Raw genomic sequence first — 13,781 nt, 5'->3', positions numbered from 1 at the left:
AAAGAAATATAGATTACTGTCTACATAATAATATAATATATTAATGATATAGATTATTATATAATTTTATATATATATTCTATATAAAATAACTACATATAAATATATAATTTTTAATTATTAAAAAAATTTATTTTCTTAATTCCTTAGAAAAAAAACCCCTATAGTTGAGGGAACTCCTCCCTGCCGTTTGCTGGGAGCGGCCGGGCCGTGGGGATGAGCCTGGGCTGGGAGCATCCTGCGGGATGCAGAGCGGGGCAGGGACGGGCTGAGAGAGCGGCCAAGGAGGGGAGAGCAGGAGAAACCGGAGGAGCGTGACCAGACTGGGCTGGCTCCGGCTCTGTGCTGAAGGGAGAACAGAAAATAAACTGCAGAAAGAAGGAGAAGTCGGTTTTGTTTTCAGCTGGCCGGAGCAGCACGGCGAGGGGAGGCTCTGGGAAGTGCCAGGGGTTGGACTGAGCAAAACATCGCAGGGGCTGCTGGCAGAGCATGTCCTGGTGTCCGAGATGCTCCTTTGATCCAGGAGGGATAAAACAATCCCCTGGGCTGTGTGGTGGCTGCAGGGACCTCAAACAGACCTGTCCCCTCGGTATTCTGGTCTTTGGCAGATGGTTCTTACTCTCCTTTAGAAATGCAATTTCAAAATTGCTCAGTCTTTTGATATTTGAAGAGTTTGGCGTTCAGGTTTAGGGTTTTTTGCTCTGAACTTCTTTTTCTTTTTATTATTTTTAATAATACCAAATTTTATGTGTTTTCCACTGAAGATTTTGTAAGCACAAAGTGCAGCTGGTGCTGCTGTGGCCAGCAAGGATCAGTGGGAGGAAAGGATGTGCTCCCCACACTCTTGCCTTTTGGGGACACCAGCTGCGCCCCCCTTCTGTGCCCTTTGGGGACAAAATTGGTAAAATGATTGCACTTGGATCCCTTCAGGCTCCAGAGCAGACATGAGGTGTCGAGGGGGGGAATTTTCGGGTGTGGGGCAGAGCAGACAGGGGCTCTGCTCAGAGATGCTGGTTTGGGGTCTGTAGGATGGGAAGCCACAGAGCTGATCCTTCTCAGGAGGAGAGAAGGAGCTTTCAGGAGGAGAGAAGGAGTTTCCAGGACATGAAGCTGGATGTAAACAGGGGGAAATGAGTGCCAGCTCACTGCCAGGTGGCTCAGGGGAGAGCAGAGGGTGTGTGTGCAGCTGCACACCCTGCCTGGGGACACCCTGCTCCTCAGCCCTCCCAGGCCAGGTGACCTGGCAGCTCCCCCAAACAGTGACATCATAAACCCAGGATGAAGCAACACCCTGGGACTAACAATAGGATCCTTCTTTTTCTATTTTTAAACTTATTTTTCAAAAGATTTCCCCAGGATTCAGCAAACCCAGATGAATCCCCAGCCCTGCTCCGTGGCTACCAGCCTGTTGAAGGACACCCACTTCAAACTCAAAGAACAACTTGTGACAAACACTCCACCAAAAACTGGCTGATACCTGCTTGGCTCCTAATCCTCCCTGAGCTGTTTCCCCGTTGCTAATCTCTCCCAGGAACCATTAATAAATCTTCTCTGGTTTGCAACGCTAATTCTGGACAAAGGCACCAGGAACCAGCAGTGCCTGGGCCCGTGCCCCTGTTTGTTTGGAAGATTGTTTGGCTTTTAATGAGGCTAATTAAAAAGAAACAAAAAAATAATAAATCAGTCCCATTAATGTGTAATAAACTGAAGTGCTACAATCCTTCCCAAAGCAGTTGGGACTGCCAGCTCCCAGCTGGCTGCAATGCAAAAATCGCTGTTGGTATTATTTAGAACAACTCAGTGGTGTTTCCATAATGCCACAGTGCTGCTTCCCTGCTCATCCATGGCTTGGGGTCCCTTGGAGCAGGGGGATCCTGCTGGAGCTTGTCCCACACACATCTCCTCATGTTCTGCTTTCTTGGCTCCTCCTGCCCAGCCTGGGCTGCAGGTGAGCATCACTTCCCACCCCAGGGCTCAGCAGAACCCATCCCAGCCCTCTGGAAAGGGTGGATGTGTTCCTAAAATTAACCTGGAAATACTATTTTGATAGGCCACTGACAGCTCCAGCGGAGCCTAATTACCATTTGGAATTACCATGAGATAATTTGCCTCATTTACTATTTAAGGATGGAGGGGAAAAAAAAAGCTCCTTCTTCCAGACAACTGCAGTGGAGAAATGTTCAGGCGTAGATGATGTCCCAAAACATATAATTAAAGCTTTAAATAAATGTATGATGACATCTCAGAGTAAGAAATACTTCCTTTGTATTTCAGATAGGAGCCAGCCAGGGCCTTTTCAAAGTCATTTTTTAATAAACAAAGGATATTCCTCTTGTTTTTCCAGACACACAGCTTACAATATTTGGAGTTTTAAGTACGTAATTTAAATTCTTTCACACAGTATGGATTTAAACCCCATCTTCCTTAGAGATGCCTTTGGCTTGCCAAAAGGTAAATGCCTCTGTCTGCTGCTTTTTGTCTTTTTAACTTGAAATGCTGCAGAGCTGCCCTGGTCCCACCCTGCAGATTGTCATGTTTGCAAAAGGGAGGAGATGAGAATTATCCCTTTCTCACTGCCCTTAATTAGGAGGATTAAACACCAAGGCAGCTACACAGCATCACAAAGGAGAGGAAAAGATCAGCTGGGGGAGCCAAGTTCTGCATTTGCTGCTTCACTGACAAGGGCACAGACGTGCCAGGAGCAATCCTGTGACTCAGAACAGCAGGGCCATCTTCTCCCTGCACGGTGCTGGTTGTGGTGGTGATGGTGGTGATGGTGATGGTGGTGATGACGATGGTGATGGTGGTGATGATGATGGTGATAGTGGTGATGGTGATGGTGGTGATGATGGTGGTGATGGTGGTGATGATGGTGGTGGTGGTGATGTTGATGATGGTGGTGATGATGGTGGTGATGGTGATGATGGTGGTGATGATGGTGATTGTGGGATTCACATTCTCTGAACATGAGAGGAGCAGAGAAAAGAATGGTCAAAGCAATTCTTATCTCATTGGCTGCTCCTGTGTTGTGCCAATTAAAATGCAATATGGAGATTATTTACCCAAAGTGATGGTGTTTAATTTCCTTGGCCTATCAGGGCCAGGTGTGTGTGCAGGTTGTGGGTCAGCAGAGAGTCACAAAATTCTGAGCAGTTGAGTTAAATTAAATATTTGTACAGATTCAGTTTAAATGCAATGTAATATAAAATAATATATTATAATAAAGTAATTAATTAACCTTCTAATAAAATAAAGTCCTCCTTGACATTTCCTGCCTTCATCGGCATTGACCTGCTTTTACAATAGGTGATGATGGTGATGGTGGTGATGATGATGATGATGGTGGTGATGGTGATGGTCGTGATGATGGTGATGGTGGTGATGGTGATGGTGATGATGATGGTGGTGATGGTGATGATGGTGGGAATGGTCGTGATGATGGTGATGGTGGTGATGGTGATGGTGATGTGATGGTGGTGATGGTGATGGTCGTGATGATGGTGATGGTGGTGATGGTGATGGTGATGATGATGGTGGTGATGGTGATGCTGGTTTTTTGGTTTTCCTCATGGTCCCCAAAGAGCACCAGCCCCACACCAGGGCTGTTTTTGGTTTCCCAGGAGGATGGTGTCTCTCACAGGGGGTTCCCCTCTGCCTGACCCCCCCAGGGCTGGGTTTCCCCCCAGGATGGTGTGGGAGCCCTTCCCAGTCTCGGCTGGTTTGCTGGGAGGAGCTCTCGCTTTGCTCTGGGCTGTCTCACGCTCTGTCTCAGCTTGTAATTAAAAATGAAATATTTGGGCCAAGTGCTCAAATTAAGAACACATTTTTGATAGCTATCAACACCGAGGAGAGCCCTGGAGACCCTGACAGGGCAATTAGTGCCTCTCTGCTCGCATTGAAGAGGAGTCTGGAGAGAAGAAGCGTGTTCACTCCAGAGGGTTTTTGGTACAAAAGTGCAATTATAGGGTATAAAAGGAAATGTTTAGAAACACACAGAGTGGGAATGAGTCAGGAGCCTCCTCCACCGCAGGACAGGGAAGGCAGAAGGGAAGAGGTGCCCCAGACATGACACCTCTAACACTTCCCCATCCCTGGCAGCAGCTCCCATCAGTGGTTTCATTTCCCTCCTCCCATCCACCTCTCCTGGCTGCTGCTCCACGCTCATGCCTTGGCCTCAGCGAGCTCCCAGCTGCTCAGGGCTGGGGAATCTGGGTGGATCCTCTCCCTCTTGGCAGTGAACTTGCACAGCTAAGCACAAACAAGAGGAAAGCACCTCCGTGGTCCGAGCGAGCTGCTCTTGTGTGCCGGGGCCTCCAGCACAGCTTTGCTGCCCCCCTCCCTCTCTCCCTCCCTCTGAGCATCCCTGCAGCTGGCTTAGAGCAAAATCCACGGTCAATCCCAACGCCAAACCATCCTCTTCCAGGAGGGTGGGGTGAGCCATGAACCCCTGTGTGGTGAGTGGGGCTGGGAAGGCTGTCAGTGCTCCTCTCCGAAATCCAACGGGTGGAATGTGACCGTGTTCACAGGGGTCCAGGATGAGGGAAGAGATGAGGATCTGACTCCATGTTTCAGAAGGCTTGAGTTATTATTTTATGATATATATTGCATTAAAACTATACTCAAAGAATAAAAGAAAAGGTTTCATCAGAAGGCTCGCTAAGCTAAGAATAGAATAGCAAAGAATGATAACAAAGGTTTGTGGCTCGGCTCTCTGTCCGAGCCAGCTGGGCTGTGATTGGCCATTAACTACAAACAAGCACATGAGACCAATCACAGATCCACCTGTTGCATTCCACAGCAGCAGATAATCATTGTTTACATTTTGTTCCTGAGGCCTCTCAGCTTCTCAGGAGGAAAATCCTAAGGAAAGGATTTCTCATGAAAAGATGTCTGCGACAGTGGGCAGCAAGCCTGGGAGCCTGGAGAAGCTCCGTGCAGGCAGAGCTGGTGCAGAAGGGTGACCTGCACGTCCCTGAAGGGCTGGGGTGACGTGGAGCCCAGATGACACAGGGCTGTTTGTCTTGGACACGCTGGGATTGACCGGAAAGCGGCGCCGACCTCTTGAGCAACGCCGGGGTTTGGCCGGCCGGGCAGGGGCTCAGCCTGCGCTCAGTTTATGGGATCTGATTTCCAAGATAGCACAAACAAAACAATCCCATGGGCTCCTGCCATGGAGATGGGAACAGCCTGCTGGTGCCATTAAAGGTTAAATCACAGCAAATCCCATCCCTCGTCCGCCGGGCTCTGCGCACGCGTTATTTAATGGGTATTTACTTTGTGCAATTGCTTTTATTGGTAGTTAACTGCATAGTGGTCTCTGTGGGACAGCTGGTGCACCATTTGAAAGGAATATTCCTCAACCCTTGCTGAGTGAAATTGTTTTTGTAGACAAGTGGAGGCTTTGGGGCCATTAAGAAGATAAAACGCAGATTGTTTGCAGAGGGTTTTTATTTTATTTTAATGGCTTTTGAGAAGAGGAGCTTTTATTGTTTTATTTGTCTATTGTTAGCAGGCAGAAGGGCTGGGAAGAAGCACAGATGTTCCCTTTGCTGTTGGCTGGGCCAGGCCCCAAACCCAGGGCAAAGGGTTTGAACCTCTCTCCGAAGCTGCTGTAACATTTTCCAAATCTTGAAACGGCTCCTCTGCCCAGCACTTTCTCAGTGAAACCACTAAGGGCTGGGGTGGGACTCCCTGCATAATAATTTAAAATCTGGACAGTGGATGAGGCAGTGTACAAACCAAAATGAAGGGCTTTGTGCTTCCTTCCAGTGATGGGGAAATCACAGATGGATCCCAAACCTCCAGCTCTCAGCCCAGCCCCTGTTCATCCAGACCACAAAAGAAAACAGCCAAGCTCCAGTTCTGGGGCATGGCAGGCTGTGATGGACGTTGGGACACCTTTGTCGTCAAAAGCAAGTCCTCTAAAGAGAAGAGCAGCATTAATTTCCAGTAGCTAGTGAGTTGGGTCAGGAGTTAATTGGACATTGTGTCCCTCCATGGAGGAGGCTGCCTGACCCTTCTGTGTCTGCAGGAACACTGATTTCAATTATTTAGAGGGGGAAATTCTACAACCCTGGGTGCTGTTTGCTCTAACAGGGGCACATCCCATGCCAGGGGAAAGCACAGACTGGGAAATGAGGGTTTTGGTGGGAACATAAAGTGGAACTGCTAAAGGAGGTAGGGCTGGATGTTGTGTATCCTGGGGGCACACTGTGGGTGAGATCAGGGTTTGGGAAGGACCTTGGATGGCACTGGAAGTGTCAAGGGGTCATTTATGGATGAAGGAGAAAGCACCTTCCTCTTCCTCCTCTTCCCTTTCCCTTTCCCTTTCCCTTTCCCTTTCCCTTTTCTCTTCCTCCTCCTCCTCCTCCTCTGCTGTTTTATTCCAGCACCTCTGTACCCCTTGATTTTTGGGAAATGCCCTCCTGTATCAGAACTGCTGGGGAAAGAAAAGGAAAGGGAGTGAATGTGTCAACCCCAAATAGTTTTTCGGTGTTTGTTGTACTGAGGGAAGGGGGAAAAGCCCTTTCATCCTCAATCCAGAGTGGAAATTGTTAATTAACACATAAATTGGGGTGGTCAAAAGCAAGCTGCAGAGTGGTGCACAGTGTCAGCCAGGGGGGAAGATCCTTCCACTTCCCAGGCAGCTTTTGGGATTTTGGGATACCACTGCCCTGCTCAGCTTTTCCAGAGGTTTGTTTTTAGTGTGTGTGTGTTTGTTTTTCCCTTTCCTGCCCCTATTAATCTCTGCTGTCACCAGGGTCACCTCAGCCCTGGCTCTGTGCTGGCCACAGAAGGGTGGCAATGACTCTTCTGGGGGGGATGTCTCTGTGCACACAGGATTGGGCAATAAAAGTAACGATTTTGGAGCACAGTGCTCATGTAGGGGTTTGTCCAGCAGCTTATTCTGCAATGAATGTGGCATTAACTGAGAAATAAAGCAACAAAAATAAAAAGGAGGAGCTGGGAAGGACCTTGAGAGAGCCGCAGCTCCATTCCTGAGGATGCTGGGCTGGATGTGGTGCAGGATGGGGCTGCTCACACCACACTGGTCACTGCCACCTCCCCTGCCTTTCTGACCACCAAACTCTTTAGATTTTACCTGCTCAGCAGCTTTGCTTCCTGTTTTCTCACTTCATTGGGAAGCAGCACCAATGTTGAGGTTTTTATCACATAAACTAGGGAGAATCCATGAATCCCTAGCAGTAACAGAATTCTTGCTGAGCCTGGGAGTGTTCTCTATCTGTTTTCAGCACAGTCCTGAGTCCAGATCAAATTTAAATGGAATTATGGTGCTGAGACCCTATGGAGGTTCACATATCTCTGTGTAAAACCCCCCAGCATTTTAAACATGAATTCCTGTGCCAGAGCAATGATCTTGGGCTGAAGCTGCCCTCCAGTGCTGCTGGAGGGCTCAGTTCTGCTTGGTTCATCTCATTTCACACCAGGAAACCCCTTCAGAAACAATAAAATGGGATCGTTTTAATGGGGCTCAGAAGGAGGGGTCTCTTACCAGCAGAAAACTCAGCTGTTTTTCAGCTCTGTCCTTCCTTATTGACCCTTTGCCACCAACCAGTGGGACCAGGGGGTGTTTAATCCCTGTTCTCCTCTCCTGGCACCTCCAGGAGTGGGAAACACCTCTGACCTTGTTTCTCTCCACATTTTCAAGCCTTTGCCATCCATGGAGAAGGACACAGGTAGAATTTTCCAAGCCCAGTGTGCTGGATGGAGGAAGCCTTGGAGAGAGCTGGTGCCAATTTTAGCACAAGTTCCTGCAGCAGAAATAGATCTTGCCGAGCTCACATTGAAATCTCAGGAAATTATATCTCAGGTTAAAGTATTTATTCAAGTGCCGTGGGAGAATTTCAGGCTGGCTGTGTTCCTCGTCTCAGGAGATGGGCTGGAAATTACAGTCATTTGGAAAGAACATGGATTGGAGTCCCAGGGCCCGTGGTGAAAGTCAGTGCACAGCGAATTATTCCACTCAATTCCTGTTCACACATGGATTCAGCTGCAGCTCGAGCCATTTCCAGAGAATCCCATTTCTGTGAGCTCCAAGGGCTCTTGGGGGGGGTTTGTGCTTGTCCTTGGGTTTTTCATCCCCCTGTCCTTCCTGCTCATCCAGAGGCAATGCCAGGGAGGTGCCTTTGTTCATTTGCTGGGTGCAATAACCACAGAGAATGATTTGTTCCTGCTGCCCTTGTCTTCTGTGGTGGTGGGAAGCAAAAAGCTGAGGAGCCCTTGGAGTCATTTGTGTCCTGCCTGGTGGAGCTGTTGATGTTATACGGGGATGTTTGTTTAATATTTAATATTTATATTAATATTAATATCATATCATATCATATCATATCATATCATATCATATCATATCATATCATATCATATCATATACAATAGATATTATATTAACTATTATATTATATCAGATCATATTATATATATTATATATATATATTATATTATATTATATTATTAATGTTTATTTAATATTGAATATTAAATAAAATATTTATATAAGAAGCTGTCCGGGAAACTCTTTAATCGGCACTGAGAGGAGGCCCAGCTGCTCCTGCACACTGCTGGAGTTGTCTCTTGGCTTTCTGCTGCTCCAGGTGCTCCCCTGGCTCACCCTGGGCCGTCCCTGAAGGTCACAGAGGGATGGGAGAGGTTCAGGTTGGGCTCACAGGGGTGAGGGAGCTGCCCCTGGCAGGGATGCTGGGCTCACCTCCCCTGCTCTCCCCCGTGCTCCAAATCTGCTCAAGAAAATGGGATCCTGTCTCTGGGAAGGGGCTCTCTGGGGGGCTCCTAGGTTGGTCTGCACCTCCCTCATGGGGTTTGCAGCTGCCCCAGCTTGATGGCTCAGGTTTTGGATTTTCTATTTTTCAGGTTCTGTGCTGCTTCAGTGTGTGGCTCTGGGCTCACATCAGGGGATGCTGAGCTCTGTGCACAGAGCAGGGAGACAAAACAATTCCTGCTCCAGCTGGGCACCAAGGACAAATGATCCAAATCTCAGCCCAGGAGCACAAACCCCGTGGGCTGCAGAGAGAAAAACAAGCAGGGTGGGACTGGATGGGCTAAAGCTGGAATGGGACAATGAACTGCAAGATGCAAATGGAGCAGAGCTGATCCCAGGGAGAGACCCCGTGCCCGGCCGTGCATTTTGGGGCCATTTTGGTTCATCTTGGGTGCAGCCCTGGCTGGGCTCTGGTGCTGCCCAAGGTGGATCCATGGAGGAGATGCTTTGAATAAATCCCTGCTTTATTCTGTAACTCTGCCCAGCCTCTGCTCCAGCTCAGCCTTCTCAAGGCATCAAGCTCAGGGGAGGCACCAGCTGGCTCCAGCACTTCCAGAATCAAAATTAAATTGCAGAGGGAAGCAGCTGATGAGCAGAAACCTGTTGGATAGCTGGAAGTGATCACCTTCTCCATCAGATCTGGGGGTACCAGGGCTGTTCCTTCTCCTCCTCCAGTCTGGCACTGTGCTGTGTGGGTTGGATGGGGCCTCTTGCAGTTTCCAAATCATCATTTTTGGTGCTTTTTATTGCACAAAACATGAACATTCAATCCATGCACCCAAAATGAGCTCAAAACAGCAGATTTTCCCCTTGGCCATGGTGTGGGTGCCCTGTTGGCTCTGACTGCCACACTCTGAGAGCTCTTAAAAACATCTGTGAACCAAATGGCTCAAAAAACAGGAGAAAAGCCTCGATTTTAGCTGTGGTTAAAGTTTTTCCTCATTTTCTAAATTATCCACCTTTCTCCCCAGCCCAGCTGATGGGGGCAGAAGTTTTGGGGGTGCAGAGGACAGGACCCGCACTCCATCCCTCTTTTTGTCGTGTGGGGCCCCCACAGGACGAATGGGAAAGATCAAAAATGAATATTTACCCAATTTCTGCCCATCTCCCCCATCAACCTGTGGGTGGTGATTGCAGCTTTTGCTGAGCTCCCAATTTATTCATGACATGCAGATTGCAGGGCAATAATTACAGCTGAGGTCGCTGTCACTCTGCTGGGTCCCCGAGGATCCACATCTCCTGAGGGCTGGCATTGTTTGCTCTGGAGACACAGCTAAGCAGGGAAAGCTGCAAAATGTCCTTGAGAACAAGGTGAGAGCTGAGCTCTTTCCTTGCCTGGCCTCAGCTTGCCCCGTGATACTCAGGATGTTCTTGTGGGAGCTGGCACAGGCTCCAAGGGGCTTCAGCAGTGCAAAAATAGCTCTGGGCTTGGGCACAGCCCTGCTGGGATGTGGGGATGGTGGGGAGGAAGGGCTGGGCATGGCCAGAGTGGGCAGGCTGGGAATTCCTTCCTTTCTGCTCGTGGTGGGATCTCATATCAGCATATATTCTTTTTATTTAATAATTCTTTTAATTTTCCCGTGATATCATTATAATTCTTATAACTTCTTATAATTCTTACAACTTCTTATAATTCTTACAATTCTTATAATTCTTGTAATTTTCCCATTATATCTTATAATTCTTATAACTTCTTATAATTTCTTATAATTCTTATAATTCTTGTAATTTTCCTATTATATCTTATAATTCTTATAACTTCTTATAATTCTTATAATCTTCCTATTATATCATTATAATTCTTATAATTTTTTATAATTCTAGTTCTTGTTTTAACCATGACAGAAAGGGACACCAGAGGGACAGGACAAGAGGGAATGGCCTGGAGCTGCACCAGGGGAGGCTCAGGTTGGACATCAGGAGGAATTTCTCCAAGGAATGGGTGGTCAGGCATTGGAAGGGGCTGCCCAGGGAGGAGGTGGAGTCCAATCTCTGGGGGTGCCCAAGGAATGCCTGCATGTGGCACTCAGTGCTTCCTTTCCTTTCCTTTCCTTTCCTTTTCTTTCCTTTCCTTTCCTTTCCTTTCCTTTTCTTTCCTTTCCTTTCCTTTCCTTTCCTTTTCTTTCCTTTCCTTTCCTTTCCTTTCCTTTTCTTTCCTTTCCTTTCCTTTCCTTTCCTTTTCTTTCCTTTCCTTTCCTTTCCTTTCCTTTTCTTTCCTTTCCTTTCCTTTCCTTTCCTTTTCTTTCCTTTCCTTTCCTTTCCTTTCCTTTTCTTTCCTTTCCTTTCCTTTCCTTTCCTTTTCTTTCCTTTCCTTTCCTTTCCTTTCCTTACCTGTCCTTTCCTTCCCTTCCCTTCCCTTCCCTTCATGAATTAATTAAATATTTACACACTTTCAGAGTCAGATATTGCACACAAACTCAATTTTATGCCAAGTCATTAAATTCATACTTTAAAGCCCATTTTTAATGTGTCCCTGTGGGGACATTAAAAGAACATTTTGTGGAGTTATGGAATTGTAGCTCTGTGCTACAAGCACTAGAAGGGGGATTCAGGAGCTGGGGACACAAACAGGCAGATTTTAAACCCAGAAAGGCTCAAAATTAAAGGTTTAAGAAGAAAAGCAGCAGCTTTTCTGACAGAAAGGGTCAAAGTTAAAGATTTAAGATGAAAAGCAGCAGCTTCTTGAAAGGAATAAGGTGAGTTTGACTCCAAATATAATTTAAAAAAAACAATTTTGTCTTTCAATAAGCTATGATCCAGAATGATACCTTCCCAGCCTCTAAGATGTTCCAAACAAACAATATTAATTCCTGGGGAAAAAAAAAACAAAACCAAACCATCCTCCTCTCTCACAGGTGCCCTCTGCAAATTGAATTCACAGCGCTGAAAACCCAGAGCTGATGCCAAGCATTTTAATCTTACCAGAAGCAAACAGAGAGCCCAAATTTACATAAAAATCGACGTGTGAAATGATTTCAGTGCTAACACTGTGACATTCTGAGTGTTTGGGTGACTTTGGGGCCACTCAGGGCTTTTTCCAGGTGGATGCTGCTGCCACAAGAGATGCTGGCCGTGGTTCTTTTCAGGGGTTTGGAGGAAAAATTACTTGGGGAGAAAAAGCTCTGCTTTAGGAAAAACCCCAAAGGGAAATGGAATGGAAAGAAGGAGCAGATTCCCCAAGGAGAGCTCAGGAAATCTTCCTGGCAGGGGGATTTGAGGGCTCTGAATTACCAAACCTCCAGCCCTCTCCAGTTATGGGATGAAATATTTCAGCTTGTGGTGAAAAGAAGCTCAGGAAAGATGCTTTAATGGCTGCCTCTGATCTGAAAACCAAATATTCCCTGAATTGCTGCCCACACAAGGAAAACATCCCTGAGCTGTGCTGGAATTTACTGCAAGAGGATGCACTGAAGTTTATCCAAGCACAGAGTCTGCATTTGCAGACCTTTGGAGATTACTTTTATCTTCTTTCCACTATTAAATATAGCTCAGCTCTGCTGTGCTTTCCCACGAATTGAATTTGCTGGTGATTACTTCTAGGAATCGTCCATGGAGAGTTTTTAAGGGACTGTTTCTAAGGAGCTGTTCAGCTGTGTGTTTGTGCCTGGTGGGATCAGTGCTGTGTAATCCACAGTGTTCCCTCTGCTCTGGGATTATTTTTTGGCTGCTTTATGTGGGAAGGAACCTTCCCTGCTTCAGCACTTTGCCTGTCTTTTAAATCTGAAACTGGGGTGGATTTTTTGGAGAGGAGTGTGGAAACCTGCAGGGACAGGACAAGGGGGAATGGGATCAAATTGAAAGAGATCAGGTTTAGATGGGATATTAAGAATAAATTCTCCCTGTGAGGGTGGTGAGGGGCTGGGGTTGAATTCCCAGAGCAGCTGTGGCTGCCCCTGGCTCCCTGGAGGGTCCAAGGCCAGGCTGGAAGGGCTTGGAGCAGCCTGGGACAGTGGAAGGTGTCCCTGCCATGGCAGGGGGGATCTTTGAGGGGATCTTTGAGGTCTCTTCCAACCCAAACCCTTCCATGACTCTTTGATTCTCTCACCTGGAGCTGTGGAGCTTTTCCCAGGGCTGGGAGCATGGATGGGGTGAGCTCAGAGCTGGGGAAGGGCTCACCTGGAGATTTCCCAGGTTGGAACTGCTGCTGGGGGCTGTGAAGGGCTGGTTTGTGTCTGGGGGTGCTGATGGCATTGGGGGATCAGCACCTGGCATCTGGATCAGCACAGAAAGGGCAGGGGAAGGGAGCAGCTCCTGATCCCTGCTGGGGAAGGAATTTCAGCTCATGGAAGGGAGCAGCTCCTGATCCCTGCTGGGGAAGGAATTTCAGCTCATGGAAGGGAGCAGCTCCTGATCCCTGCTGGGGGAAGGAATTTCAGCTCATCTCCTCCCAGGCAAACCCACCAAGGGAGGAGGAATCACACACATCCAGTGCCAAACGATTTTTATCAAGGGATAAAAATCACACTTCTTTATTGCCCAGATTCATCTCCCTGTGCCTGACAAGCAGCACCAGATGCTCCTCTCCTCAGCTGCTTTATTGGATTCTGGGACACCCTGGTAATTGCTGTAAGTGGGAGATGATTCCCCAGCAGCTGGCCTGTGCTCACACTGATCCTGGGCACCTGTCAATCCACTTAGGGACAGCACAGCCTGCTCCCTGTGCTGCCACAGGCAGCCTGGGAATTCCTATTTTCCTATTATGTCATTGTAATTTCCTATAATTCCTCTAATTCTAATTCTTATAATTCTTATAATCTTCCTATTATATCATTATAATTCTTATAATTTCTTATAACTCTTATAATTCTAATTCTTATAATTATTTTAATTTTCATAATTCCTCTAATTCTAATTCTTATAATTCTTATAATCTTCCTATTATATTATTATAATTCTTATAATTTCTTATAATTCTAATTCTTATAATTATTTTAATTTTCCTATTATATCATTATAATTCTTATAATTTCTTATAATTCTAATTCTT

At 46.8% G+C, this 13,781-nt stretch overlaps 1 protein-coding gene across 1 annotated transcript in view; it reads right to left on the bottom strand.

Annotated features, from left to right (window-relative positions):
* Positions 1-2,534, bottom strand: part of FAM20A (FAM20A golgi associated secretory pathway pseudokinase) — a 24,300-nt gene extending 21,766 nt beyond the window's left edge. Inside the window, exon 1 of the mRNA XM_031063347.1 lies at positions 2,520-2,534. Within this exon, the coding sequence (XP_030919207.1) occupies positions 2,520-2,534 (15 nt within the window). The remainder of the gene's footprint in view (positions 1-2,519) is intronic.
* Positions 2,535-13,781: the final 11,247 nt, after the last annotated feature.

This window comes from Geospiza fortis, unplaced genomic scaffold (assembly GCF_000277835.1).
Source record: "Geospiza fortis unplaced genomic scaffold, GeoFor_1.0 scaffold153, whole genome shotgun sequence".
Classification (NCBI taxonomy): Eukaryota; Metazoa; Chordata; class Aves; order Passeriformes; family Thraupidae; genus Geospiza; species Geospiza fortis.
Note: the sequence above shows the minus strand (reverse complement) of the source record. Positions and strands in the feature narration are given on the sequence as shown.